The sequence below is a fragment of the Sorex fumeus genome, unplaced genomic scaffold (assembly GCF_029834395.1).
Source record: "Sorex fumeus unplaced genomic scaffold, SorFum_2.1 ptg000128l, whole genome shotgun sequence".
NCBI lineage: Eukaryota > Metazoa > Chordata > Mammalia > Eulipotyphla > Soricidae > Sorex > Sorex fumeus.
In genome coordinates this window covers 48,612,501-48,638,655 of record NW_026606185.1, presented here as the reverse complement: position 1 = coordinate 48,638,655, position 26,155 = coordinate 48,612,501, and the positions used below count along the sequence as shown (strand labels likewise).

At 47.9% G+C, this 26,155-nt stretch overlaps 2 protein-coding genes across 2 annotated transcripts in view; both read left to right on the top strand.

Annotated features, from left to right (window-relative positions):
* Positions 1–770: 770 nt before the first annotated feature.
* Positions 771–8,904, top strand: ATP5F1A (ATP synthase F1 subunit alpha). Its single transcript, XM_056137945.1, has 12 exons — positions 771–925; positions 2,567–2,645; positions 3,886–4,055; positions 5,583–5,756; positions 5,837–6,003; positions 6,165–6,313; positions 6,695–6,846; positions 6,950–7,174; positions 7,729–7,836; positions 7,956–8,100; positions 8,363–8,513; positions 8,656–8,904. Exons 1-12 carry the CDS (start codon positions 866–868, stop codon positions 8,735–8,737), a joined length of 1,662 nt encoding a protein of 553 aa, XP_055993920.1. The 5' UTR covers positions 771–865; the 3' UTR covers positions 8,738–8,904.
* Positions 8,905–17,837: 8,933 nt separating this feature from the next.
* Positions 17,838–26,155, top strand: part of PSTPIP2 (proline-serine-threonine phosphatase interacting protein 2) — a 63,386-nt gene continuing 55,068 nt past the window's right edge. Inside the window, exon 1 of the mRNA XM_056138126.1 lies at positions 17,838–17,925. Coding sequence (XP_055994101.1) covers positions 17,893–17,925 — 33 coding nt within the window. The 5' untranslated portion in view covers positions 17,838–17,892. The remainder of the gene's footprint in view (positions 17,926–26,155) is intronic.

The window sequence follows — 26,155 nt, the reverse complement described above, 5'->3', positions numbered from 1 at the left end:
AGTAGAATTTCTATTGTCATGGAAGAGAAAAAAACCTACACAGAGGAGAAAAAACAGAAGCCTTAACCTGGTCGTCTGGAGTGAGACTTAACTCTGGGCCATTTTTCTCAGTGGGATTTGCAAAAATTCTATTTAGGCTTCTTATTTTAATACAATTTTTAAGCAATTTGCTCTGATACATATATTCAGGAAGAGCCAAACGGCAGGTCTCTAACATATAGATCGCCTAGCACGGTATAACAACCTGTCACCAATTCAGATTGTTCCAGATTTACGGGAGTGTGGAAGACTGGGTTGGTGACCTGCGTGTTAATCCGCATAATCGGAAAAGCCTGCGAAGCAGTGCCCTGGATCGGGGGTGGCGTGTAACCTTTCGTGGTTCCAGATTTAACTACTAGAGCCTCGGACACCGTGACCCTACTCCACCCAATCCAGCCGCGTCCCCGAACCGGCGTCCGCCAACGTCCGTCCTCTGACAGCCGAGAGGAAACCTGGGAACTGCGGCATCTCAAAGTCCGCGCCCCACGTGGTCTCCGGGGCAACCACAAGGTCGACTCAAAAGGCCCAAATAAACGTCTGCTGAAAGCCTGGGTCAAAACTGGCCAAGCCCTAACCACTCGTTTTGGGGGTGGCAATCTAATAAACACAAAAACCAAACCCCAAATCTGAAACGATTTAAAAAAAAAAAAGTAGTCCGACTTCGATCCAGGCTCCGCGGGATTCACATCCGGAGGTGAGCGCGGGGGGGCGGTACTTCCGGGTCGGGCGGGCTGGGCGCCTTGACCTTCCTCGCCGCTCGGCCATTTTGTCCCAGTCGGTGCAGAGGCTGCGGCTGCGGAGGATCCCTCTGAGAGAAGCTGCGAAGATGCTGTCCGTGCGCGTCGCCGCGGCCGTGGCCCGCTCCCTCCCTCGGCGGGCCGGGCTGGTGAGAGCGGGGAGCGGACGGGGCGGCGGGCGCGCGGGTGCCAAGGAGGGGGGGTGCGCTGTCTCTGAGGAGAATGAGGGGCTGTGGCAGCGTCGCCATCTTTGCAGCGTTGGCTGCTCGGCGGGCCCGGCTGCGGGGGTTACTGCAGCGCGTGGGGGTGCCTCGGCCCCTGAGTGCGGGGAGGGGAGGAGTGCTAGGGACGCGGTGACCTCGGTGACCTCGGTGTCGCCGTTCGAGAGAGCGATCGGCGGGCCGCCCCGGGCTGCAGGTCGGGGTGGGCGCGGGCAGCCCCGAGGCCTGGCAGAGGAGACGAGGTCGGAGCCCGCCGCTGCCCGGCGTGGCTTGTCCTGCCCGTCTGGCGTCGCGCGCGGCGGGGGCGGCTGACAGTGGCTTGAAGGTCACCTCGGTCGGCCCCGAGGTCGGGGGCGCGCGGGGAAACCCGACCAGGGGGCCACGCCACCTGCAGAATCCCCCGAGGCCTTGCGGGGGCCCCGATCGCCTGCAGCAAGAGGCTTTCCGTTGCTCTCCGGTCACCTCGGACCCGCCTGGAGGTTCGCCCTTGGGGACAGCGGCGGCGAGCGCCCGTGAAGGTCATGGTCCTCGGGGCCTGGCGCTGGCCCCGGCCCACCCGGCCCTCCCGGCCCTCCCCTCCCGGGTTCGGCACGGGAGGATCCGCTTGCCGCTGCGAGCTGGGCCGTCCCGGCTCCAGGCGGTTTGCAGGTCGCGCCCCGTGCTTTGTCTTGCAGAAAGATCCGATGCAGGGCTTCATCATCGTTATCGTTATTATTATTATTTTTCCTTTTTTGAAGTCTTCGGCCGATACGCAGGCAGCTGGAGGAATGTCAGTGAGGCTGTGATTGCTGCCCAGGCGATAGTTCTGTGGGCGCTTGCAGTTGCGCTGGCCGTTTCTGTTCGCAGTAGTCTTAGGGATACCTCCCTGGCTTTTGCACACGGGAGTGTCTCTGGACCATGCACAGAGGTCCATATGGGATGCCCGGGATCGAACCCTCTAAGCATTTGCTGGGGGTCCTATCCGCGGCACACTCACTCTGGTCCCTTGATTGCTTTTTTTTTTTTTTTTTTAAGTAAAGTCCAACTGTGGAGGATTTGCCCGTTTAGGAGCTCAGTGGTGTATCTCTTAACTGAGGCTTTTCTGTGGCTCAGTTTAAATACTGCCTCTAATGACCGTGTAACAGTACAGGCGCTTTATTAATGGTTGCTTTTTAACTGCGTTTAAAAGTGCTTTATAGCGTTTCCCCCCACCCCAGGAACCAAAATGCTCTTCACATCTCTCTCTCTCTCTCTCTCTCTCTATATATATATATATATATATATACACACATACACACAGATATGTATCAAAAATATTTTTTTCCATGTGATTGGTAGTCTTGCATTTGAGGCACAATCATTTTCCTGAGATTTTGGTTTTCTTTTGCATTTGGAGCTTGTGGCTCATGCAAGCTTGCATTCAGGGATATAGGTAGCGTAGGCTTGCGTGAGGTCAAGGGGTATTTTTTTCTCTGACTCCTGTCATGATTTTACTGGTAATTTGAATAAAGGAGGCTTGTATTTGTTCTAAGATGCCCAGGTACCTAAAGGCTTGTTTGAAAAAAAATCAATTTTAAATTTCCTTAATAGGTCTCCAAAAATGCTTTGGGATCCTCCTTTGTTGCTGCAAGGAACCTCCATGCCTCTCAGTCTCGTCTTCAGAAGACTGGTAAGTCATTTCCAAGACTGTTCTTGTACTATTTAGCACCTTGTCCTTAAGAGAAGACATGTTACATCACAGAACTGTTGGGAGTTTTAAAGTTTTCCATTGATTACTTACTTTTCTCAATTTTGAGTTCTGCAGAATCTCAGGTTGTTAATCTGTAATGTACCGTCGTACTCCTGTCTTTGGGTTCACTTGTTTGCGTTCACTTGTTCTGGTGAAATGAACTTTGATGTTAGTGCAGTTTCTTAGTTTGGATGAAAGTAATTTTACCTCTAGGTTTTTCAAAAGCAATTTGAGAAATTGGACTAAAGTGTCTGGTTTGTACCTGGCAGTCTTGAGTTTGCTTGTTGCAAACTTGATGAGAAGTGAGCAGATGAGCATAGGAAGAGGCTATAGCATTGGGGATTTTCTCTTGAGACATGCATTAAGACTTTTAAAAATAAAACCATAACAAGTAAGTATTTTTACTACATACATATTTTTGCTTTTTGAAAGTGAGAGACTTGTACCCTCCCAGTGATTGGGGACCCTTGTGGTACAAGGTTGCAAACCTTTTGAGTCAATTCCCTGGGGTATTTTGTGAGCACGCCCAATGAGGGCTTCTGCTTCCCCCTTAGTGGTCATCTTGGTGGAGCTTGGGACCACACAGGGATCAAATGCTAAGTTCCGGCGTCTGTATTCTCTAGCTCTTGTTCTGTTGCACTAGCGTGTGTGTGCAAGTCTAAATGGCCATAAACCAGTAGAATTGAGTCCTTTTTTCTTATTTGAGGCTACATAAGCCTTTGTCCTTGGGATTCACTCCTGGAAGTGCTGTGGTGCCAGCAGGGATTGAACCTGGGCTCCAGCATGCAATGCATGTTAGCCTTTGTGTTAACTCTCCAGCACTTTATTATTTTAATTTTTAATTCTTTTTGGTTTGGATCATTCCTGGTGGTGCTGGGGGGACCATGTGTGGTCTTGGGGGTCTTGTGCAAGAGCAAGTTCCCTACTTGCTATACTATCTCTCCAGCACTAAATGGTATTTTTGTGACAGATTATTATGATTACAAACTAGATATTTTTGTATCGTTGGGGTAGTAGGACTCAAGTGTTTGTGAGGCAAGTGCTGGGGTTCAAATCCCAGGCCTTATACATAGATGGTATATGCTCTCTCACAAAATCACACCCCCCCCGACCTTAAGAATGGTTTTTAAAACAATATTGGGACCCAACTATTCTTTCATTAGAGCACTCTTCTCAATAGGCACCGCCGAGATGTCATCCATCCTTGAAGAGCGGATTCTTGGAGCTGATACTTCCGTTGACCTTGAGGAGACTGGGCGCGTCTTAAGTATTGGTGATGGTATTGCCCGAGTACATGGGCTGAGGAATGTTCAAGCAGAAGAAATGGTAGAGTTTTCTTCAGGCTTGAAGGTAAATTCGAAAGTGATATTTTGGTGTTTTAAGATGGCATATTATTTCTCTACAGCTGAAAGGTAACTTTGTTTTAGTAGTATTTAGCAAGTACTGTTGATGGGTTAGTGGCATAGTTCTCACAAGTGATCTGATGTATCAAGTCCAGTTCTGTTTGGTTGAGCCTCATTGGCCAGTTCAGTGAGGAATGGTACAGGAGTCAAGACTTACAGGAGGAAAGCAGAGCAAATCGGGGTGGTGCAAGGGTTGGAGGGTTATCCACAATCCTTTTCCCTGTATCCAGTGTGGGCAAAGAGCCACTGGATGCAGAAGAGCCCAAAAGATTTTTGGTTGTTTTGGAGCCACATCCAGTGGTGCTCAGGGTTTATGCTTGCTGGAGCTTGAGGGGTTGAGGAGGTTTCTGGTTCTGTTGGCCCTCAGGCAAAGGAGGTATCAGGGTCAAACCCAATCTATCACATGCTAAATTTGTGTGCCAGCCCTTTGAACACTCTGATCTTGGCTACTTTGTTTCTGGTGGCTGGGGTCAAAACCAGGTCTCATCCATGTAAAGCACATTGCTTGCCTATGACTATATCCCTGGAGTGGGGTTGGTTTATACAGCATTGCAAAAAGAAAAGAAGCAAATGAACTCATTAAGTTCCCACGTAGATCCAGTTGCTTAGTCCAGGGCTATCCAAATGAACTTTTTGCAACTACTGGAACATTTTAGGCCTGTGGTTTGATAGTTTCTAGTATACTTGATCTTTACTGAACATGTAAATTGTGACTAGTATAACTCAAGAAAATTAAGCTTAATTTTCAGTTTTAGTAGTGAGGTGTGATAGTGACTGCTTGCAATAATATATGAACATAAGAGATTTAGATGGAATGATTACTATTTCATGGTTTAAGTACTTCTCTAGACCTTTCATAGTGACCAGATGAAGCCCCTGGAAAACTTTTTTTGTTTTCTGCTTTTTGGGTCACATCCGGTGATGCACATGGGGTTATTCCTGGCTCTATACCCAGAAATTACCTCTGGCAGTGCTCAGGGGACCATATAGGATGCTGGGAATCGAATCTGGGTTGGCTGCGTGCAAGGCAAATGCCCTACCTGCTGTGCTATCGCTCCAGCCCCTGGGAAAACCTTTTTCGCTTTAGTTTTGAAATAGGGATTTAAAATCTTATTTGAAGTATGGTTGTGATGAGATGACCTACTGCTGTTAAATTGTTCTTGGAACTTCTCAGATGAAAATTAAAAAGTTTAAAAGTTTCCTACTAGCCCTGATGTTTTTTTAGTCTTTGGTGATGGTGGGGGCAATATCCTTAAAATTTAAGAGAATGGAAAGGGAAAAAGAAGGTAGGAAAACTGGGATTGTGGGAAGGGTCACCAGAGAAAAGGATTCCCCCAAAATAAGTCTTATCCATGGGAAGATTTTGTTGTTGTGAAATTATGGTGCAATACTTCTTTCTCCTTATTTTCATATTAAGTAATGTTTGCTGTATGAGAAGTAAGGCTTCATTAGTGTTCACTTCTGTCTCATGTAGGGCATGTCTCTGAACTTGGAACCTGACAACGTTGGTGTTGTCGTGTTTGGAAATGATAAGCTGATTAAGGAGGGAGATATTGTGAAGAGGACTGGCGCCATTGTGGATGTGCCTGTTGGTGAGGAGCTCTTGGGTCGTGTGGTAGATGCCCTCGGAAATGCCATTGATGGCAAGGTAGGTTTAACATTTGTTGGATTTGCTTGTAAGTTCTAACAAGCACCAGAGCTGATTATTGGCAGTTTCTTTATAAATAGGGTCCAGTTGGTTCCAAGACCCGCAGGCGAGTCGGCCTGAAAGCCCCTGGTATCATTCCTCGAATCTCTGTGCGGGAACCAATGCAGACTGGCATTAAGGCTGTGGATAGCTTGGTGCCTATTGGTCGTGGTCAACGTGAGCTGATCATTGGTGACCGACAGACTGGGTAAGGCTCTAAACTAAAATTGGCCTTTGGGAAGTTTACTGATTAGAGTTGCTTTGGATATAATGAGGGTGGGGGAAGGAATGTTGAAAGAGCATTAGTAAAAATTTTAGTTGGGAAGTGCTATGAGGTATTTAAGATTTATATTTTACTTCTCTTTAAAGCAAAACATCAATTGCTATCGACACAATCATTAACCAGAAACGTTTCAATGATGGCACTGATGAAAAGAAGAAGCTGTACTGTATCTACGTTGCTATTGGCCAGAAGAGATCCACTGTGGCCCAGCTGGTGAAGAGACTGACTGATGCAGGTATGGGAGAGTCCCACTGCTGCGCATCTGAGAAAGCTTCTATTTACTGACATGTGTCTCGGTCCCTACTAAACTAAATTTGATAGTAAAGTGAAACAAAAACAACTTGAGCTATAAATTCTAAGATGTTATCAGTTTCTTTGAATTAGAAGCTTTGTGACTAATATTTTTTTCGTGTCTTTTGAGGCTTTACCTGTTGGTATGGGGTCTGCTTCAGGGTTGCTCTTGGTGGTGCTCAGAGGACCATGCAGTGCCTGAGATGTAACCCAGGCCTCCTGCTTAGAACCCATGTGCTTCTTCCTGGCCCTATAATTGTTAAATCTTAAAAGTCATGTAGCTTCAAAGCAGTAAAGTAAAATTTAAAATTTCTTTTCCTCACAGATGCCATGAAGTACACCATTGTGGTTTCAGCCACTGCTTCTGATGCTGCCCCCCTTCAGTATCTGGCTCCTTATTCAGGCTGCTCCATGGGAGAATACTTCAGGGACAATGGCAAACATGCTTTGATCATCTATGATGACTTATCCAAACAGGTCAGGGGAAATGAGTTTTTCAAATATGCTTGAACCACAAGATGACAAAGTTGAGAAAAGTGACTTCTAACTGGTGTGCTTCATCCTCCTTTCTGCTTTGTAGGCTGTGGCCTACCGTCAGATGTCCCTGCTGCTTCGCCGACCCCCCGGTCGTGAGGCCTATCCCGGTGATGTGTTCTACCTGCACTCCCGTCTGCTGGAGAGAGCAGCCAAGATGAACGACTCCTTTGGTGGTGGCTCCTTGACTGCTCTGCCCGTCATCGAAACACAAGCTGGTGATGTGTCTGCTTACATTCCAACAAATGTCATTTCCATCACTGACGGACAGGTACTTTCATAATGAACTGTATGTAAAACTTTGGGTGGTTTCAGGGTATTGCTTGAGACCAGAAGTTATGAATTTGTGAGTTTTACTGGACTTTACCTTTTAATAAAATTTCATATCTAAGAGTAGTATATATCAAATGCTAGATAATCTACCAATTTATCATTTCATGGCATAGTGTGCTTCAATTTTGATTAATACCCAATACTGATCTCTTTCCTAGATTAATTTTTTGAACCCTTCAGTGCTAGAGGTTGAAGCTGGGTTGCCTCAAACATGCTGATCATGTACATGCTGATCACTAAGCTCTATTTCCAGACCCCCTTTTCTAGATAAATTGGTTGGTGGGGAGGTGTGGAGAGGTGAAGATCCTAGAGGTCATATCATTTCATCTATGTAATTTGTAAGTTGATGTGGGAAGTGAAACACTACCAGGGCTCTTTACGATAAGACAGTTAGTTAGGGCAAAACACTTAGCATCCGCTTAGAAATAATGGTGTGGTAACTTAATTAAAAAAAATTTTTTTTTGTAAACTGTTATTCTCCTTATATTTTAGATCTTCTTGGAAACAGAATTGTTCTACAAAGGTATCCGCCCTGCCATTAACGTCGGTCTGTCAGTGTCCCGTGTCGGATCTGCTGCCCAAACCAGGGCCATGAAGCAGGTAATTTTTGGCTCTTTTATAAGAGAGAGAAGGGACATGACAAGTTCAAAATCAAACTGGATAGGTCTCTGGGTCAGTATTTCCTGCTTGTGTGTCAACCAACTGTCTTTGTAATTCAGGTGGCAGGTACCATGAAGTTGGAGTTGGCCCAGTATCGTGAGGTTGCTGCTTTTGCCCAGTTCGGCTCTGACCTTGATGCCGCCACTCAGCAGCTCTTAAGTCGTGGTGTGCGTCTGACTGAGTTGCTGAAGCAAGGACAGTACTGTGAGTTCTTTTTGTTTGATTACTTCTTGTGGTGTGTCAGGCTGGGACTAGCCATAATACTAATATGTGATAGTAAAACCTTAATATTTGCTGTGCTAAACTACTTTTTTGGGTGCAGTTCATGTCTATTTATGTTGTTAAAAAAAGTCTGGCAAATAATACCTCCCAAAAGACAGATGATAAAAGTGCTTATTAAATATGGTGTCAAGTATAAAGGGGGGAAAACGGGAAGGATCACTTGGCTTTTTTTTCTCTCTTTTAGCACCCATGGCTATTGAAGAACAAGTGGCAGTTATCTATGCCGGTGTGAGGGGATATCTTGATAAACTAGAGCCCAGCAAGATCACAAAGTTTGAGAATGCTTTCTTGTCTCATGTCATCAGCCAGCACCAGTCCCTCTTGGGTAATATCAGGTATGAACACAGTTGATGAATTATATTTTTAGAACTTTCAAGAAAAAGTTATTTTTTAAGTTCTTTTGAATTCTTTAATTTTGGTCACTCATTGAAATCTTGCTCAAGTCAGAACTGATGATCTGCTTTTATTTCCAAATAGGGCTGATGGAAAGATCTCGGAACAGTCAGATGCTAAGCTGAAAGAGATTGTAACAAACTTCTTGGCTGGATTCGAAGCGTAAACTCCTATGGATTCACATCAAAAATGCCAGTTCATATCGAAATGCCAGTTTGCTTTTGTCTTTGTCTCCTTTAGTAATCGGTTCCATTTGTAAAAGGAGTACTCTCATGCTCCAGATGTACAGAAATCATGGTTAAAAATAAATGGTTCGGTATTGGTTGGACTGTTTTTTTGCAGTTGAGTGGTTCTTCAAAAAAGCTGAGATTAGGGCCTGGGGTGGTAGTACAGCGGGTAGGGCATTTGCCTTGCACGTGGCCGACCAGGCTTCGATTCCCAGCATCCCATATCGTCCCCTGAGCACTGCCAGGAGTAATTTCTGAGGACATGAGCCAGGAGTAACCTCTGCATCACCACGTGTGACCCAAAAAAGCAAAGAATAAATAAAAGTAAAAGCTGAGATTATACTGAGGGGTTGATAAGCATGCCTGTTAATTTGTTACTTGATTAATACAATCAGCATAGTTAAAGGTTGAATTAGGTTCTAACGTGCTTTGTCAGTTGGTTGAAAAGAATTCATAAACTGGATAATGGTAGATGGTAGAGGTCACAGTAAATGTGGGAGAGCCTGACTGGCATCTCTGCCCAGAAGATTGAGCTGCAGTAAGAGGTACTGTTTTTTTCTTTTTTAATTTGTTTTGTTTTTCCAGTGAGCAAGAAAAGGAGCCAATATGAAGTAGATAGTGAGGGCTGGCAGGTTTGAAGTTGGAAACCCAGGGAAGATGCAGAACTCGTTTTCCCCTTTTTTCATTTTTTTTCCTAACCTTTATTTGGATGAGGTTTACCCCACATTTTGAAGTGTTCTCCAGTTGTATCATTGTTCACATGCTAACAGCAGTTTCTAGATTGGTATTTGACCAAAAGGAGGTTTTAATAGCTTAGTCAAGGTGTCACCTAGGATAGAGCATAGAAATGATCTATATGGATTTGTATTTTTGTGTAGAGTTCAGAAAAGTTACCGTTGGACCAGAGCAAAAAAAAAAAGTTGCTCTTTACTCTTTGGTTTTTGAGCCGTTCCTGGTAATGCTCAGGACAGTACACAAGGTCAGGGGTCAAACCACAGTCAGCTGTGTGCAATGCACCTTGATTCATACTATCCAACCCCCTAAAAAGTCGCTATGTCACTTGGTTTTAGAATCTGTAGAATCTACTGATTTCACCATGTGAATGGTAAGAATTTTGTATATTCATACTTAGTACATCCCACCATCTTCAGTTTCTTTCATCATCACAACATGGACAGATTTTAATTTGCAATAGAGGAAAATATAGCTTCGCCAGGCATGTAGCTTGGTACTTGAGCATTTGTCTTGGTATGTGTGAGTGATGAGACCCTTGGTCTACTCCTGGGCACACCAAATAGCTTATGACTGAACTGTTGAAACTAAAGGCTTATTTTCAGCCAACCTTGACCATTGGCAAGATCTTTATTTGGAAACTCGCTTGACTCTGTCCAACGGAAGGAACAAAGAGAAGGAAAGTGTTTGCCATAGAGGCAGACTGGGGGGTTTGGTTTGGCAGGGATAAGGTGGATATTGGTGGTGGGAAGTGTACACTGGTGGAGTTGGAATGTTGTATGAATTTGTCACAGTAATTCATTAAAATAAAGGAACAAAAGTGCCATATGGAAAGAATTTTTGTGAGCCCAGTGGTGTAGGGTTTTAGTTCCTACTATTCAGAAGCTGTAAACTTTTGTCCCTTGGCAAGATAGGGCTTTGAGTGTTTTGGTCCCCTGCAGTGTTGGACTATTCTTGGTGCTGTGCTTTGGAGTCACTCTTAGCAGTGCTTGGGGGATACCTGTACAATATCTTTGGCCCATGTAGTATTTTTTTTTTTAACTGAATATCTTACCTTGTTTTTCCAACCACACAGTATTGCTTTAGGATGTAGTTTTCAAGTCAACAGATGACAACTTCAGCTGAAAAAAAAAGTTTCGTTTGGACTGGAGAGATTGTATAGCATGCTGGCATGCTGGATGTGCCTCTTTTCCCCCCAACTTTTATTAAAGTATTGGGAATGTGGCTTCACAATGAAGTGCAAGGTTATGTGAGGCCCTGAGCTTGATTGGCACTGAGAAAACCACCCCCCACCCCTGAAAAAAAAAATACGCTTACCTGAGTTTACAACTTCACAAGTGCCCAACAATACACAATGGAACATAACACTTTTCCTTTGGGAAGTCAGTGTAAGAAAAGGAAATCTTGCCTTTTATAACATGGAATAGGGGGGGCGTTATGCTAAGTAAATTAAGCAGGAGGACAAGTAACCAGTGAACCTTAGCTTATATAGGATACAGGGAAGTAAATCAAGGGGACAGACAAACCCAGAGAACAAGCCTCTCCTTGGATTGCTGAGGTGTGGATTGGGGGCATGAGGGGAAGGGAGGGTCTGTGTAGGCTCAGTGGAAGGTGGAAGGATACACAGAGATGTTGGTGATATGGGAGATGTGTGAAATTATGCCTCTAAAACTTACAGTAATTTTCCCTGGGATGCAAAAAGGAAAAAATTCCCGGCACTGGAACTTTCAGTTTCTGGCGGCCAGACTGAAGAGCCAGTAGAGAACAACTGAAAACAACAAAAAACCGAATAATTTCCACAGTTGTGTAAACTATTACCTCAAAAACCAAATTTTGTATTCAATGAAGATTAAGAGTAATGAGATTAAACATGTCTGCACAGGGGCCAGAGCAGTAGTGCAGCAGGTAGGGTGCTTGCCTGGTAGCAACTGACGTACGTTTGATGCCCAGCATCCCATATAGTCCCCCAAGTCTCACCAGGAGTAACCCTGAGCACTGAGTCTGGCCAAAAACCAAAGTAAATAAACATCTGAAGAGATAATAGATACTGAAAATCATTCCTGTTACAATACCTGTACATTAGAACCCACTTAAAGATAGAATTAGGCAACGGTGTACTCAGTCAAGCTTTAAAAACATCTATCTGAATATTCATGAAATTGCTTATCTTTGAGACCCAGAATTCTGTCCAATGTCTGAGATACGAGCTTGGGAATTGATACCTTTTTGAGGAAGATGAGTTACAGGAATGGGTGGTGTGCCTCGGCTGATGAGGGTGACTGGAAAGGCAGCCTCATAGGTGGTTCCAGCCCATCTATAGTAATGGTTACAGGGGTGGGAGACTGTGGGCCAACTGCTTCAATACTTGGGCCCCGGCATTTGGTTCTGCTTAGGCTTTGGTGCTGGGGAGCCCTGGGGCTACACCTGGAAATGCTCAGCAGTATTTGAAGGACTATGTGGATGCTGGGGATCAAGTTTGGGGCCTAGCACATAATTTCTAGCCCTTAAAACTAGACTTGGATCCTCTTCCCAAATATAGACCATATGCTGGGGGTGGAACCCAGGTTGACCACGTGCAAGGCAAGCACCCTACCCACTGCACTATCACTCTGGACCCTATGTTCATGCCCAATTCAATCAGCTAATCAGTGGCTGAATAAATAGCAGTACTCCTACATTAAAAAAAAATATGTGTAGCCTTGGGGGTTGTAAAATGATTGTTTAAGGTAACCTATATAGGATACAGGTTAATAGAGTAGTTGTTTCAGAAACTTAGTAGTGCCCTTTATTTATTTATTTTTTTAATGTAGGAATACTGCTATTTATTCAGCCACTGATTAGCTGATTGAATTGGGCATGAACTCCACCTTACTTTTTTTTTTAATTTTTAATAATTTTGTTTATTGAATCACCGTGAGAGCAGTGACAAAGCTTTCGGGTCTAAGTCTCGGTCATACAATAAAACACCCGTACCTTCACCAGTGCCCATTCTCCACCCCCAACAACCCCAGTATACCCCCATCCCACACCCTCCCACTACCTGTGGGGCAGATGATTTCCACATTACTCTCTACTTTGATCACATTTAATATTTCGACACTAGACCCACCATTATTATTTGAGATTTTACCCCAACACTCAGATATGCTGAAAAGGCAGCAGTAGACAATTTGTGTTCTATTGCTGGTTATGAATAACAACCTTTCCCCCCCTGGGGTGGCCTGGAGACAGTAACCTACTGCGGGGTCCGGATGCATTTCTGCCAAAAGCCACTGGGTTTCCAGATTTGTTTCTGAGTCTCTGGGATCATAGCCATAAAGCAGCTTGATCGGGAGCCAGAGAGGCCGTTCATGGGCGATAACTTGGGGTCTCCTTGGGGTGGGGAGGACAGGCCCGGCTCCACCCCCATCCCATGAGGCCCAACAAGTTTCGTCACTGCGGACCCAAGCCTGACTGTCAATGGCCTCTGGAGGATGATGGCCACTGAGCCACCAGAGGGAAGCAGGAGGGACAGCACCCTTTTCCCCCTGGGGTGGCCAGCGACAGTAACCTACTGCGTGGTCCAGGCGAATTTCTGCCAAAAGCCACTCGGTTTCGAGATTTGTTTCTGAGTCTCTGGGATCAAGGTGGTTAAGCAGCCTGATCAGAAGCCAGAGAGGCCTTTCGTGGGCGATAACTGGGGTCTCTTTGGGGTGGGGAGGACAGGCCCAGCTCCCCCACATCCCGTGAAGCCCAACAAGTTTCGTCACTGCGGGCCCAAGCCTGACTGTCCAATGGCCTCTGGAGGATGACGGCCACCAGGCCGCCAAGGGGGAGCAAGCCAAGGCACGACACCTATTCCCACCTGGGTTGGCACAGCACCGGTAACCTACTGCAGGGACTGGATGCATTTCTGCCAAAAGCCGCTGGTTTTCGAGATTTGTTTCTGAGTCTCTGGGATCATGGCCATTAAGCAATTCAATCAGGAACCAGAGAGGCCATGCGTCCAATTATATAGCTGAGCCGGAGGTGGTTTGTGGGTGTGTTTCCCACATACCTAACTTTTGGCCATTTGCTTTCCTGGTAAACTTTGCCCCAAGTTTTTGGGGTCTGGCCAAAGGCACAGCAGCAATTTTGGGGTATCTGGAAGTCTGGAGGCACCATCAGGCTGCTGATGCACTCGCCTCACAGGTACACATTGACCTGCTGGCGGCACCATACCCCCTGCCCTTTATTTTTTATTTTAATTTAATTTTTTTTGTTTGATTGGGGAGCCATACCCGGCAATGCTCAGGGGTTACTTCAGGCTTTGAGCTCAGGGATCACTCCTGCTGGGTACCAGGGATTGAACTTAGGTTGTCTGGCCCACTAAAGTCTTTTTTAAAAACTCTGACCCCCATAGTGCCCATATACACAATGTAGCCGAGATATACATGGTCAGTTTTGCCAGAGGTTGGAATCCCTGTTGTATCAGCTGCCAGGATCTCCTGGATTCTGTCTTTAATGACAACTGATTTCTTTTCTCCAGCCTTTCAGTGTCCGCAATAATCACGTACATGCCAAACTGCAGCTTGTTTTCTGTAGTCTGAAGGCAGGTTCCAGTTTACCTCAGGTGTCCTCTTGGGCGTATTCTGAGATTCTACTCCTGGCTCAGTGCTGGGGCTGAGGGACGACTCGCACTGGTGCTCAGGGGACCTTATGGAGTGGAGGATTGGAAGTGGGGATCGATCCCAGGGCTCCTGCAAGGCATTTCTAGTCCTCGTATTTGTGTATTTACTCGCAAGCACAGCATCTACTGCCAGATTATTTAAGAAATCACCTTTCATGCCAATAATTTTAGAAGGCGTTGACGAGGCAAGCTCTTCCAAGATCATCTGTGTTCATAATTAGGTTTTACTGTGAAAACCAACTCTCTTCCTGTAAGCAAGTCAGTAGTCAACTTATAAACTGACTCGGGCTGTGGGTATGTGCAATTCTGCCTGACTAGCTCATTTATATGTTTTCAGAAGCTGGCTACACTGGCCTTGGTACTTCCATCTTCCATTTCTTTGTCTAGCAGATGCTCTAGGACACAAAGAATTTCACCTCCTGGATACTCTATCGCCAGTAACTTCAGCGTGATTGTGCTATCTGGTTTCATGTGGTTAACATCACTGATGTCAATAATTTTGTTTATTTGGGGGGGCACGTACCCTGGTGAGGTGCTGGGGTAGGGAGTTGTTTCCCCATGGTTGGGGAACCTTGGGGTGCCAGTATCAAACATGCATGCACTCTAGCGTTTGAGCTATGACCTCTGCCCCTAATGCACCATTTTTTTTTCAAGTAAACTAGTAGAAGCGAACTTTTCAAAATATTGCACGAAGCCACAGCAAATAGAGTTCTGTGAGCAGAAGGTCTCCCCAGAGCTGAATCTCATCACCCAGGAGGACCCTTTCTCTTTGTGGCAGGATCCACATGGAGTTTCCCTCAGTGGAGTTTCCATCCTGAGGCTGGTTGCGGCCACATCAACAAGACTGAAGTGGCCACTGTGTGGGAAAAGCCTGATAATGCAGGACTACTGGGAACACCATCAGCTCCCACTTTCCCTGATGGAGCTTATTTTCTTTTTACTTGTAAGTCTTCAATGAGGGGTTTTGTTTGATTATACTTCTCGGGGTCTCAGGGCCACACTAACTAGGCTGTGCTCAGAACTTACTCCCAATGCTGTGATGCCGGTGATTGAACCAGGACGGGCTGCATGAAAGGCAAGTGTCGTAACCCCTGTGCTATCTCTCTGCCCCTCTCTGAGGAATTTAAACAAAGATTTTATAGAGATTTTTTTTATAACCCCATATACTTTTATGAATATTTTTGAAAGCTTTGGAAAAATGCTAAGAAGTTATTGGGAAATTATTATTGAAGTGTTGATGGGAAATATGCAAGACCCAGAGAAATAGGTCAAAGGGCTGAAGTACATGCTTTGCATGCCAGGTGTCATTCTTGGCACCTCATGGTCCCCTGAGCACCAGTAGGGATGACTCCTGAGCAACAAGCCAGGAGTGGACCCCCAGTACTACCAGGTGTAGCTCCAGACCAAACCAAAACAAGAAAAATATTTCTGGTGTTGAACGGTTTTTCTGTTTTTGGAGTATTGCCCTAAACTCAGATGTACAGCCTGAGATATTAAGAAGACATAAAGGGGGGCTGGAGCAATAGCACAGCGGGTAGGGCGTTTACCTTGCACACAGCTGACCTAGGTTTGATTCCCAGCATCCCATATGGTCCCCCAAGCACCCCCAGGAGTAATTCCTGAGTGCATGAACCAGGAGTAACTCCTGAGCATCGCCTGTCCCTTTTTTTTGGGGGGGGGGGCACACTCAGCCCAGGATAGATGGGGGTTGGCCACAAGGCATGCACCTTATCCCCTGTACTATCTCTCTAGCCCTACCCTCCTTACCCTGTTCCTCAACCCAATGGCCTTGGAGGGAACCATTTAAATGCATGCTATTCTTCATTTAATTTCATTTTTATAATTGGTATAGCAGTGATATTTAAATTTTAAAAAATAAAATATCCATCATTTTTATATACACATATGGCACACATTTTTCAAAAATCTTTTTTTGTTCACAACATCTGTTCAGGTGATGAACTAAAAGTTTGAGGAATTAGCATTATTTTCTTGCAATATTACTTGCAATTTGCAGTAGTGCCACTAGGTGGTGGGAGAGAGTTAACTTTCAGGGATAGATCCAGTACCAGGTACCAGGAGAACTAGTGAGACTGTCTAGGTTTTAAAAGTAGGTATGAAGGGGCCTCGAGGGCGGAGGGGGGGAGGGGCGGGGGTGCTCCCCCAACACATATGAATACACATTAAAATCAAATTTAAATTTGACATTTTCATCTAAGATATCTGTTTTAAAATACTTATAACTCCCAGGGCAAATGATGCTGCCCTCTCAGTTCCCTCACTTCCCCCTTGGCAGCCTCATCCTCCTGGGAACCTGTCCAGGGGTGCTCCCCAACCCCTCTGCTGGCTCTGCTGTCCCCTGAGGGGCCCCCTGGGTTTCCCTTCTTTCCTTCTGTCCTTTCTGCTTTCCTGAGAGATGCAAGTGCACCTGGCTTAGGATAGACCGTGGGGCTGGAGTCCCGATCACGATCACGGATGAAGCTCAGGGAGGTGTGAATCCATGGGCCAGCGTGCCAGGTGCAGCCTTTTAGCTGGCCTTCCCCTCACTCCCAGCAAGTGCCCATTCATCACTTGGGGAGTAGCTGGAGCCTTCCCGGTCAGTGCTTTGCACATGGCCCCCTGGGTTCATCCCCCAAGGCCACACAACAAAAGTCAAACAAACAGAGAAAGAAAACACCATGATGACCATGATGACCGCAGCTGGGTGGGGCCAGGGGAGCCACCCAGGCATTATTTGGTGATAGAGCACTGGATCACTTCAAAGCAGTAGAATTTCAAAGCAGGATGAGGGCTGGGGTTCTGTTTATGAACGAGAATACGAGGGGGCACAGCGAGTGGATGGAGGTTGGGGTGTGGGATCAGACTGGGATGCTTTAGCTTTGAGAGGAGGAAGGAGGTTGAGGATCTGAACTTCCAGGTTCCCTGGAAGACCTAGGGACCAGGGTGGAGGGGACATTTTATCAAAGACTTTTTCTGGGACATTTCGACCAAAACGCGTCCCAAGGGGCTGAAGTGCAGTAGGAGCGATCCCCCAACCCGCCCCACCTCCCTCTGGCCAGGTGACAGGCTGGTGTGGGAGTTCGCAACTGCGCCGGTCCGCATCGCCACCCGGCGCTCAAGCGCAGCCTCAGCCTCCGGCCCTGGGTCGAACCCGGATTCTGCACGCGGAACTGGGACCGGGCGGGGTGGCGCGGAAAGGCAGGAGCTGAACTCAAATAGGGAAGACGACCAGACCAGTTTCTCCCAAATCTCCAAGGCTCCTGAGGGCGCGTGACTGCGCGTGTGTACGTGTTTGTGTGCGTGCGTATGCTTGTGTGTGTGCGCGCGCGCGTGTGCGTGTTTGTGTGTGCGTGCGTGTGCTTGTGCGTGAGTTTGTGTGTGTGTGCGTTTGTGTGTGTGCGCGCGTGTGCTTATGTGTGCCTGTGCGTGTGTGCGCGTGTGTGTGCTTGTGTGTGTATTTGTGTGTGCGTGCGTGCGCGTGTGCTTGTGCGCGTGTGCCCGCGCGGGCGTGTGTGTGTGTGCTTGTGCGTGTTGTGTGCGCGGCTGTAGTTTGAGGCTCTGCGAGCGTGAGAGTCCGTGACCTGTGGCCCGTCGGGGGCGTGGTCAGTCCGGGGCGGGTCTCCCGGCGCACCAGGCGACTCAGTTGCGCTGCGGGACGGCGGCAGTGACGCTTCGGCCTCTGACTCTGCCCCGCGCTCCCCAACGTGTGCAGCCATGACCCGCTCGCTCTTTAAGGGAAACTTCTGGGTAAGTGGACGCGGGAGGCGGCCGGCTCTGGGCGCGGCAGCCGCGCCGGGACGGCACGGCACCAGGGACACAGGGGCAGGACCTGAGCCGACGCCTGGACAACATTGGCGCTGGGCCGCGGCTCCGCGCTCCAGTCCCCGGGGCCGGCTCCGGGTGCCCCTCTCACTGTCCACAGTGGTCCTTGCAGCGCCCACTCGCGCCCACTCCTTAGGGTCCGCGGCATCTCCAGCCCGCAACGCACAACCCCAGAGAGAAAAACAACCCGTGTGGCTGGGGGGGGGGGGGGGGAGGGTGACGGACACCCTGGCCAGAACTGCGCCCCACGGACAGTCTTAGGCACCCTACGGTTCAACTTTCTAGATCAAGCCCTGCCCTGTTAGCCCCTGCGGACCCTGAAGGAATTCGCTTGCCTTGTGCTGTCTGGTAGCCCTGTCCCCAAAAGCCCCTTCCCCAGGCCTGGCTCGTGACCGGAGGGGGACCCCTGCATGTGCGAACCCTGGCATCCACTCTGGTAGTTACCAGCCCCACTGGCGACTCTGACAGTGGTCCCCCTTTCTTTGCCCAGTCTGGCTCCCTTCAGCCTCCTCTCCAGGCACCCCGCAAGGCCCCACAGTGGCCGGCCGTCCTGTGTACTCTGATCCCAGGCCTCTGAGCTGCTTACGCTGGTCAAGCTGCCTCAAAGGTCTGCCCCATGGTGGGGACGGCACCAGTCTAAGGACATAAGGTAGACCCTGTCCTTGGAAGAATTTTTTTTTGCGGGGGGAGAGGCTGGGTGGGTGGAGAGGTCACACCTGGAAGGGCTCAAGGGGTCATCTGGGACGCCAGGGATGGAACTCAGGTTGGCTGTGGGCAAGGCAAGTGGTTTCCACACTGTACTCTCTCCAACCTCTGGAATTCTTGAGAGTCTTCAGGGGGTACTGCACCCTTCAGCTCTGCCAAAAGGCCTGCTAATATTTCTGATGGAGCACAGAACTCAAGGTCCTAGCACAGCAGTGGGTGAAAGCAGGACTGAGATGCTTTGACCCTAGCGTGATGCCCATTTAAGTAGGATACCCACTTTTTGGATCTTGGCCTCAATGCCCCCTCTTCAGGGAAGACTTTCTTGATTGTACCTAGTTGGCCGGATGTCACCTGCTCATCAGAGCTTACCTTCTGCTCTTTCCTAGTACTTGGGGTTCCCTCCTCACCAGTCCTGTCTGAGGGATCAAACCCAGGGCCTCATAGGCATAGCTGTGCTCCAGCAGAGAGCCCCATTCCTCGCCCTTCCGTTTGTGGTTTCAATTTGTTTTATGTGTGTTTATTTGTTTCTGGGTCATACTGGGCTTTCTCCTGATTCTGTGCTCAGGTATAACTCTTGGCGGTGCTCCAAGGACTGTATGTGGTTCTGGGATCGAGAACCTGGGTTGACCATATGCAAGGCAAGCGCCTTACTCCTGCACAATATCTCTGACCATGTGGATTGAATTTGGATGCCTATACACGAGAACCTGGAACACTGGTACTATCCTTGGCACAGTCGGTGTTTCCTTTTGGGGAACACAGGATCCCAACAGGCCCATCAGGCTTATGACCCATGAAACCCGTGGCTTCCACCCTCAGAGGCACCTCTGGCCAGCATGTGTGTGGGTGACACACCCCTGTGTGTCACCCACATACATGCTGCTGGCTGCAATGACTGGGATGGAGTGGGTGCTGCAGAACGAGGGCTGGACTGGAGTTAGAAATGGGGAAACGTGTGGGGGAAAGAACTTTCTGGGTTTCTCCAGAAGGTCTTGGAACTCCTCAAGGTCCTTTGTGATAGTGTCTTGTATCTAAATTTCCTGTGATGTTTGGTGTCAGATACTAAAAACAAGGCTGGTGACGAGCTCTCCCCTGTTGTGGCAAGTACATCCCACAGACCTTATTATTGGAGGTCTCACCACAACCCCCAGGGGGAACTTGTGCTCCCATCTTACAGATGAGGAAAGTGAGGGGTAGAGAGGTTGGACAGCTGTCGCGTGGCTGGTCTATGTGGGAGGGAGGTTCAGTGAGATTCAGAGGCTGGTCCTGGCCTGGCTCTCTGCAGGACTCCCTAACACTGCCAGTGTAGACAGGACTGCAGTGTTCACATGATGCATCAGTCACTCACCCAGACTCTAGACACCGACTCCTGGCATTACATATAATCCCTGAATCCCACCAGGCATGAGCTGTGGGGTTGGGTGTAGGGACTTGGATGTCCCCGTCAGCTGAGCCCCCTCGGCACCTGCCTAGTGTATAGGGATCTGGCAGATAGCACAGTGGGCTAGGATTGGAGAGGGAGAGGAACAGCATGGAAATTGCTGGGAAGCTCAGGGGCTGCCTTGAGGTTTCCGGGGATGAAGCCCAAGATGTTTTCTCATTTTCAGAATGAGAGGTTGGGATTTTATATATATATATATATATATATATATATATATATATATAATTTCTCTTTGGGTCTCACCCAGTGATATTCCGGGGTTACTCCTGGCTCTGAACTCAGGAATCACTCCTGGTCGTGCTCGGAGACCAAACCCGGCTCTACTGTGTGCAAAAGCAAACGCCCTGCCTGCTGTAATATCACTTCGGCTCCAGCTTTGGCCTTGAATGGCAGGTGGCAGACAAGGCTGAGGAGGGGAAGGAAGTGGGGTGAGAATGGCAGAAGTCAGGAGATGACGAGGAAGAAGGAACAGTGACAGAGGTGGAGAGGTCAGAGGCACAGGGATCAGCTTAAGTCGAGGTCAGCTGAAGTGATGGAGCATGCGTTGAGCATTGTGAGACTGTGAGTTTGATCCCCGGTGTGGCAGGTGCCCAGGTACCACCTGGTGTAGCCTGGAAGGTCCCTGAGCACTGCAGGGCATGACCCTGAGCTCCTTGGGGTGTGGTCCCCCAGGGGCCGTGGAGATGGTTCAAAGGGCTGAGCATGGACTGTGATGTGGGAGTATCCGGCATTGTCTCTGGTCCCCTAGCACAAAGCCCGTGGGACCAGATAAGGTATCAGAGGTGAGCTAGAGGGAAGAGGGAAGGTGGGTTGGCAGCAGCTCTATATAAGGTGAACTGGAAAATGAGGTGTGGGCACAGAAATAAGGAAGTCAGAGGAGGAACTAGTTTGAAGAGAGAGGAGGAGGCAGAAGCAATATTAACCTATGAAACTGCAGGGGTAGCACAGGCTGAGCCAAGGCCAGCAGCATCCTAATGCTCCCCGCATACCCAGATCCCAGCCTCTTCTCCCCAGCACCCCATCACGGCTGTCAGATACAGGGAGGTTTAGGGGAGAGTGCTGAGAGGGAACAAGTCTAAGGCTCCCATGTTTGCAAGTATTTTTATGCTTTTTTTTTTTTTTTTGGCTGTCAAGCCACAACCAGTGATGCTCAGAAATCACTCCTGGCTCTGTGCTCAGGGCTCATGCCTGGTGGGATTCAGGTATTATATGTAATGCCAGGAATCAAACCTGAGTCAGTTGCATGCCAGGCAAGCACCCTAGCCTCTGTACTGTCTCTTTGGCCCTATTTTCGTGTTTTGACAACCAGCATAAACATGTCAGTGAGGACTCTCTGATGCCTGGAAGCTCAGGATTCTGTGTTTGAGGGGCTGGTGGAGAGTCTCCTGGAAAGGGTGTCCAGGCAAGCATACACAGAACAGCCTGGGCATGGGTTAACAGCAAGGGCTTGGGCTGGCTAGTGTGAACCCTGCCGTGCCCCTTCCTGGCAGCTGACCTGGGCAGTATACTGGCACGCGGTTTTCTGTCTGCAAGTAGGGATGAGAACAGTGTCTACCATAGGACAGGGTGTGGAGGAAACCAGAGCTCAGGACATGCCGAGTGTGTGGGATTGTCTGCAGCATGTAGGAGACAATCCAGGAAAGCAGGTGATGTCCACTCAAGAGAATGGAGAGCTCAGAGGGACTCTTGGTGAAGCCCAGGGTTCAGGCGAGAGGAGAAAGAGAACAGAGGAGGGGAGGCCAGAACCCCAACAGGAAGGAGCCATCACAGCCCATGAGTGGAATGTTTGATGGTCAAACAAAGTAGGTAGATCTTTTTTTTTTTTTTTTTGCTTTTTGGGTCACACCCGGCGATGCACAGGGGTTACTCCTGGCTCTGCACTCAGGAGTTACTCCTGGCGGTGCTCAGGGGACTATATGGGATGCTGGGAATCAAACCTGGATCGGCCGCGTGCAAGGCAAACGCCCTACCCGCTGTGCTATCTCTCCAGCCCCGGTAGATATTCTTGACAAGTTATTTCAACACAATGGACAGATTGCCTATTATATGCAAACATCCCATAAAAACACTTCTTTATTTTCCTTTTTTGGTTTTTGGACCACAGCCAGCTGTGCTCAGGAATCGCTCCTGGTGGGGAGCAGAGGGACTCTATGGGGTGCTGAGGATAGAACTCCAGGCTGGCTGCACCGAAGGCAGGCACCTTACCTGTTGCACAATCTTTCCAGCCCCAGAAATAGTTATTTCAAGGAAGAATTTGGTGGGTCTGTTTGCAAAGGAAATTTAGTGTTCTCCAAAGCTGTGGTGAGCCTCTACGGAGTTTGCCTGATGGGATAGACTCTGGGCTGCATTGCTCTCTCACCTTCCTGTGTGTGCTGTCTTGGGGGCTTGTGAGACTGCGCAGTTATAGTCTCGCTCATGTCTCACTAGACTGTAAGCTGCAGTTTCAGGAGCTGTGCCTGACCGTTCAATACCAGGTACGCCCTAGCCCAGGCTCAGAGCAGAACCAAGGAAGGCAGAGTGCATACCTGGGTGGCCACAGGCAGGGGCTCTCCTCTAAGTAGACACCCTCGGCCAGAACAATAGCACAGGGGTTAAGGCACTTGCCTTGCATGCAGTTTACCCTGGTTCAATCCCTGGCACTGCATATGGTCCCCTGAGCACTTCTAGGAGAGATCCTGGGGCACAGAACCAGGACTAAGCCCTGAGCACTGCCAGGTGTGGCCCCCAAACCAACCAACCAACCAACCAACCAACCAACCAACCAAGAAACAGAAAAGTGAAATAAAACTAGGTACACACCTTGTCTGCAAACTTTTTTGGTGTCATTTTACACCTTTAAGAACCCTTTGCTCTGTACGACTGGCTGACTTGTGTTGGGGAGAATTAGATAGTCAGGAGGGGGTCTCTAAATGAAAAGATGTTGTAAGTCCCTGAGATCTTTCCCCAGTATTTTTCCTTCAAGTCTAGTTGTAGTCATTGTGTTTTTTTGTGCCATTTTGTCTTCCTTAGTTTTAATACAAAACAGTACCGAGAGTATCTCGCCCGCGTGGCAGAGCCTGGCAAGCTCCCCGTGACATATTCGATATGCCAAAAACAGTAGCAACAAATCTCACAATTTGTTGTGAGACGTTACTGGTGTCCTCTCAAGCAAATCAATGAACAACAGGAGGACAGTGCTACAGTAAATATGACAACAAAACATCAGATATTAATTTTATTTATTGCTGCCTGTTTTTCATAACACTCATGTCACAAACAGGTGATATCATCATCCTCTTGCTGTTCGGCATTTAGGTAATTTAATAACGTCATGCCAGTCTTCATTTAAGATTTTTCAAACAGGGTTCTTGGCCAGGGCTGTAGCTCAGCTTATAACACTTGCTTTGTGTGTATAAAGTTAGGGTTCAGTCCTCGCACCTCACCCATCCCCTGCTGCTCCAAACACCAATCGGATTTTCTAAGTATCTGTCTTAGGTGTCAGTTTTGAACGTTCTTGTCACTGCCCAGCTGTTTAACTCCATTTCCAACAAGGCTGTTTTCTGTCCATGGAGATAATTGCACACCTTTCCATGCTATGCAGACCTTCATTTTCCTCCCACACCCTCCCTTCGGCTTTGAAGATCTTGCCTGCTGCTCTGTTAAGAAACCAGATACCATCTGGTCCGAGCTCACTTCTTTTGCAGAAACAGGATTAAGTTTGGCCCAAACCACAGTGGCTTAGTCGAGGACAATGTTTATTTCTCTCTCCCTTACACGGAATCCCCAACTGGTTGTTCCAGAGCTGGCAAGACCAGTCAGGCTCCTGCTCCTGTCTGGCTATTTCAGTTATACCTGGTTCCATGCCCGACACATAATAATAGCATCTGCCACATGATTCAAAATAACTTCTTGGATGGAGAGACAGTACAGGGTTTAAGGCGCTTGACTTGCACTTGCTTTGCACCCGGGGAAGGTGCCGGGCACCACCTAGGGTCTCCTGAGCACTGCCAGAGGTGATCCCTGAGCACAAAGTCTGAAGTAAGCCTTGAAGATAAGTTGGTGTGGACTCCCCACCAAGTTTCTTATTTTTAATGGGGTTCTCTCTAGCAGCCTAGGAGCTCCCCAAGCTACACACGGCCATGCTTAGGAGGCCCTGCACTGCCAGGGGTCAGACCCCAAATGATTTTCATGATCAGTGCACCATTTAACAATCTTTCACCTGTGGAACCAGAGGCCAGTCTTATATGTCCCCCTATCTTAGTTTATCTATATTTGGTGGGACTGGTGTGGTCTTTTCCTGCCAATTTAATAAACAGAGCTGGCAGCCTCAGCCCCCATCCTAGTGATGGCCTTCGTGTTTAATCAACATCCCGTCTGATTCCTGCCACTGCCCTTTCTTAACCAGCAGTCTATACGGGCCGTTGGTGTTCCTCGGGAGGTCTCAGCTCTGAGAGGGAGAAGATTTGGGTACCTTCCTGTCACTCACACAGCATTTAGACAGAAGGGCAGGGAGAGTGCAGACTTCAGGGCCAAAGGACTACCCACAGTGAGGGTGTCTGGTCGGCATGGCTTCCATGTGGACGGTGTTTCCTGTGGGCACGTTTCTCCCCACCCCCTCAGCATGGTTTCCCTGTGGGTTTTTTTTTTGGGGGGGTTCCCGTGGTCGAGTGTTCTGAAGGGGAAGTGGGAAGCCTGGGAGGAGCTGGGGGTCCAGAGAGCCTGTGTGGAGACTGCAGCTTTCTCTGACAGTGAGGCATTCGCAGAGAGTAGAAGTGGAAGGGAGAGGCCATCCTGTGGTTGGGGTTTTCTGTAATCAAATTTTACATACTTATTGGATCGTCCAAGCAGTGTGCATGGGCAAAGGGACCTGGGTGCCACTCATTGGTGATGCTTGGCCAACCTGGATGGACATTCAGTGTCTGACCTAGCAATGCAGTGCTGCTTGGGGGTCACCAGGACTGCACTCAGTGGAGCTGTGTGGCCAGATGGTGACAGGGATGGCACTTGGGTATCATCTTGTGCATGCAAGGTGTGCACCCGTGATTCCTGAGCCAGCTGTTCAGTCCCTGCAGTGAAGTTAATTTTATCTATTTTGGTTTGGGGGCCATACCTGGTGTTGCTCAGGGACACTCCTGGCAGTGCTCATGTGGAGTGGGGATCAAACCCTGGCCTTTTGTATGCCAAACATACAGCATTTAGACAGGACAGGGAGAGTGCAGTCTGATGAACATCTTTCAGTGGCAGCTAAACCAGTCTTAAAAACTTTAGATAATTGAGGAAAATGATCAATGAAAAGAAACTAAGAATCTAATGATTAAATTTAATATTAAAATTATCTAAATAATAAAAATTTTAAATATATATATATTTTTTTGTTACACCCGGCAATACACAGGGGTTATTCCTGGCTCTGCACTCAAGAATTACTCCTGGCAGTGCTTGGAAGAACATATGGGATGCTGGGAATCATACCTGGATTGCCTGCGTGCAAGGCAAATGCCCTACCCACTGTGCTATCGATCCAGCCCCAAAGTATATATATATATTTTATATACAAAGTTACTGGGACAGAGAGAGAGCTCAATGGGCCAAACTCATGCTATGCATATGGGAGACCTGGGTTCAGTCCCTGGCCCCCGCACCACCAAGACTGACCCTCAGACACTGAGCCCGGAGTAGCCCCAGCACCACTAGGTGTGGCCCCCAAACAGAAACAAACCAAAATGCTAGTCATTTGTAAAATAAGACCTTATTTTAATTTTAAAAAAGTATGAAGATAGAGTCAAATATCATTAGGAAAATATCCGGGAGTTATATAGCAAAATATTAAATTGTTTCTGTGTAAAAAATTTTTCCCCTGGGATTTCATATGATGAGAGTGTAATTATGGATTAGGGATCAAGTTCAGAGGTAGGGCACGTGCTTCAATATATATGTAGTTATTCTTATTCCATGGGCACTTTTCCATTTTTTCTAGAATGACTAAAGGGAGACTTTGGGGACTAGGGAGGCCCTGTGTTCAGCCTCCAG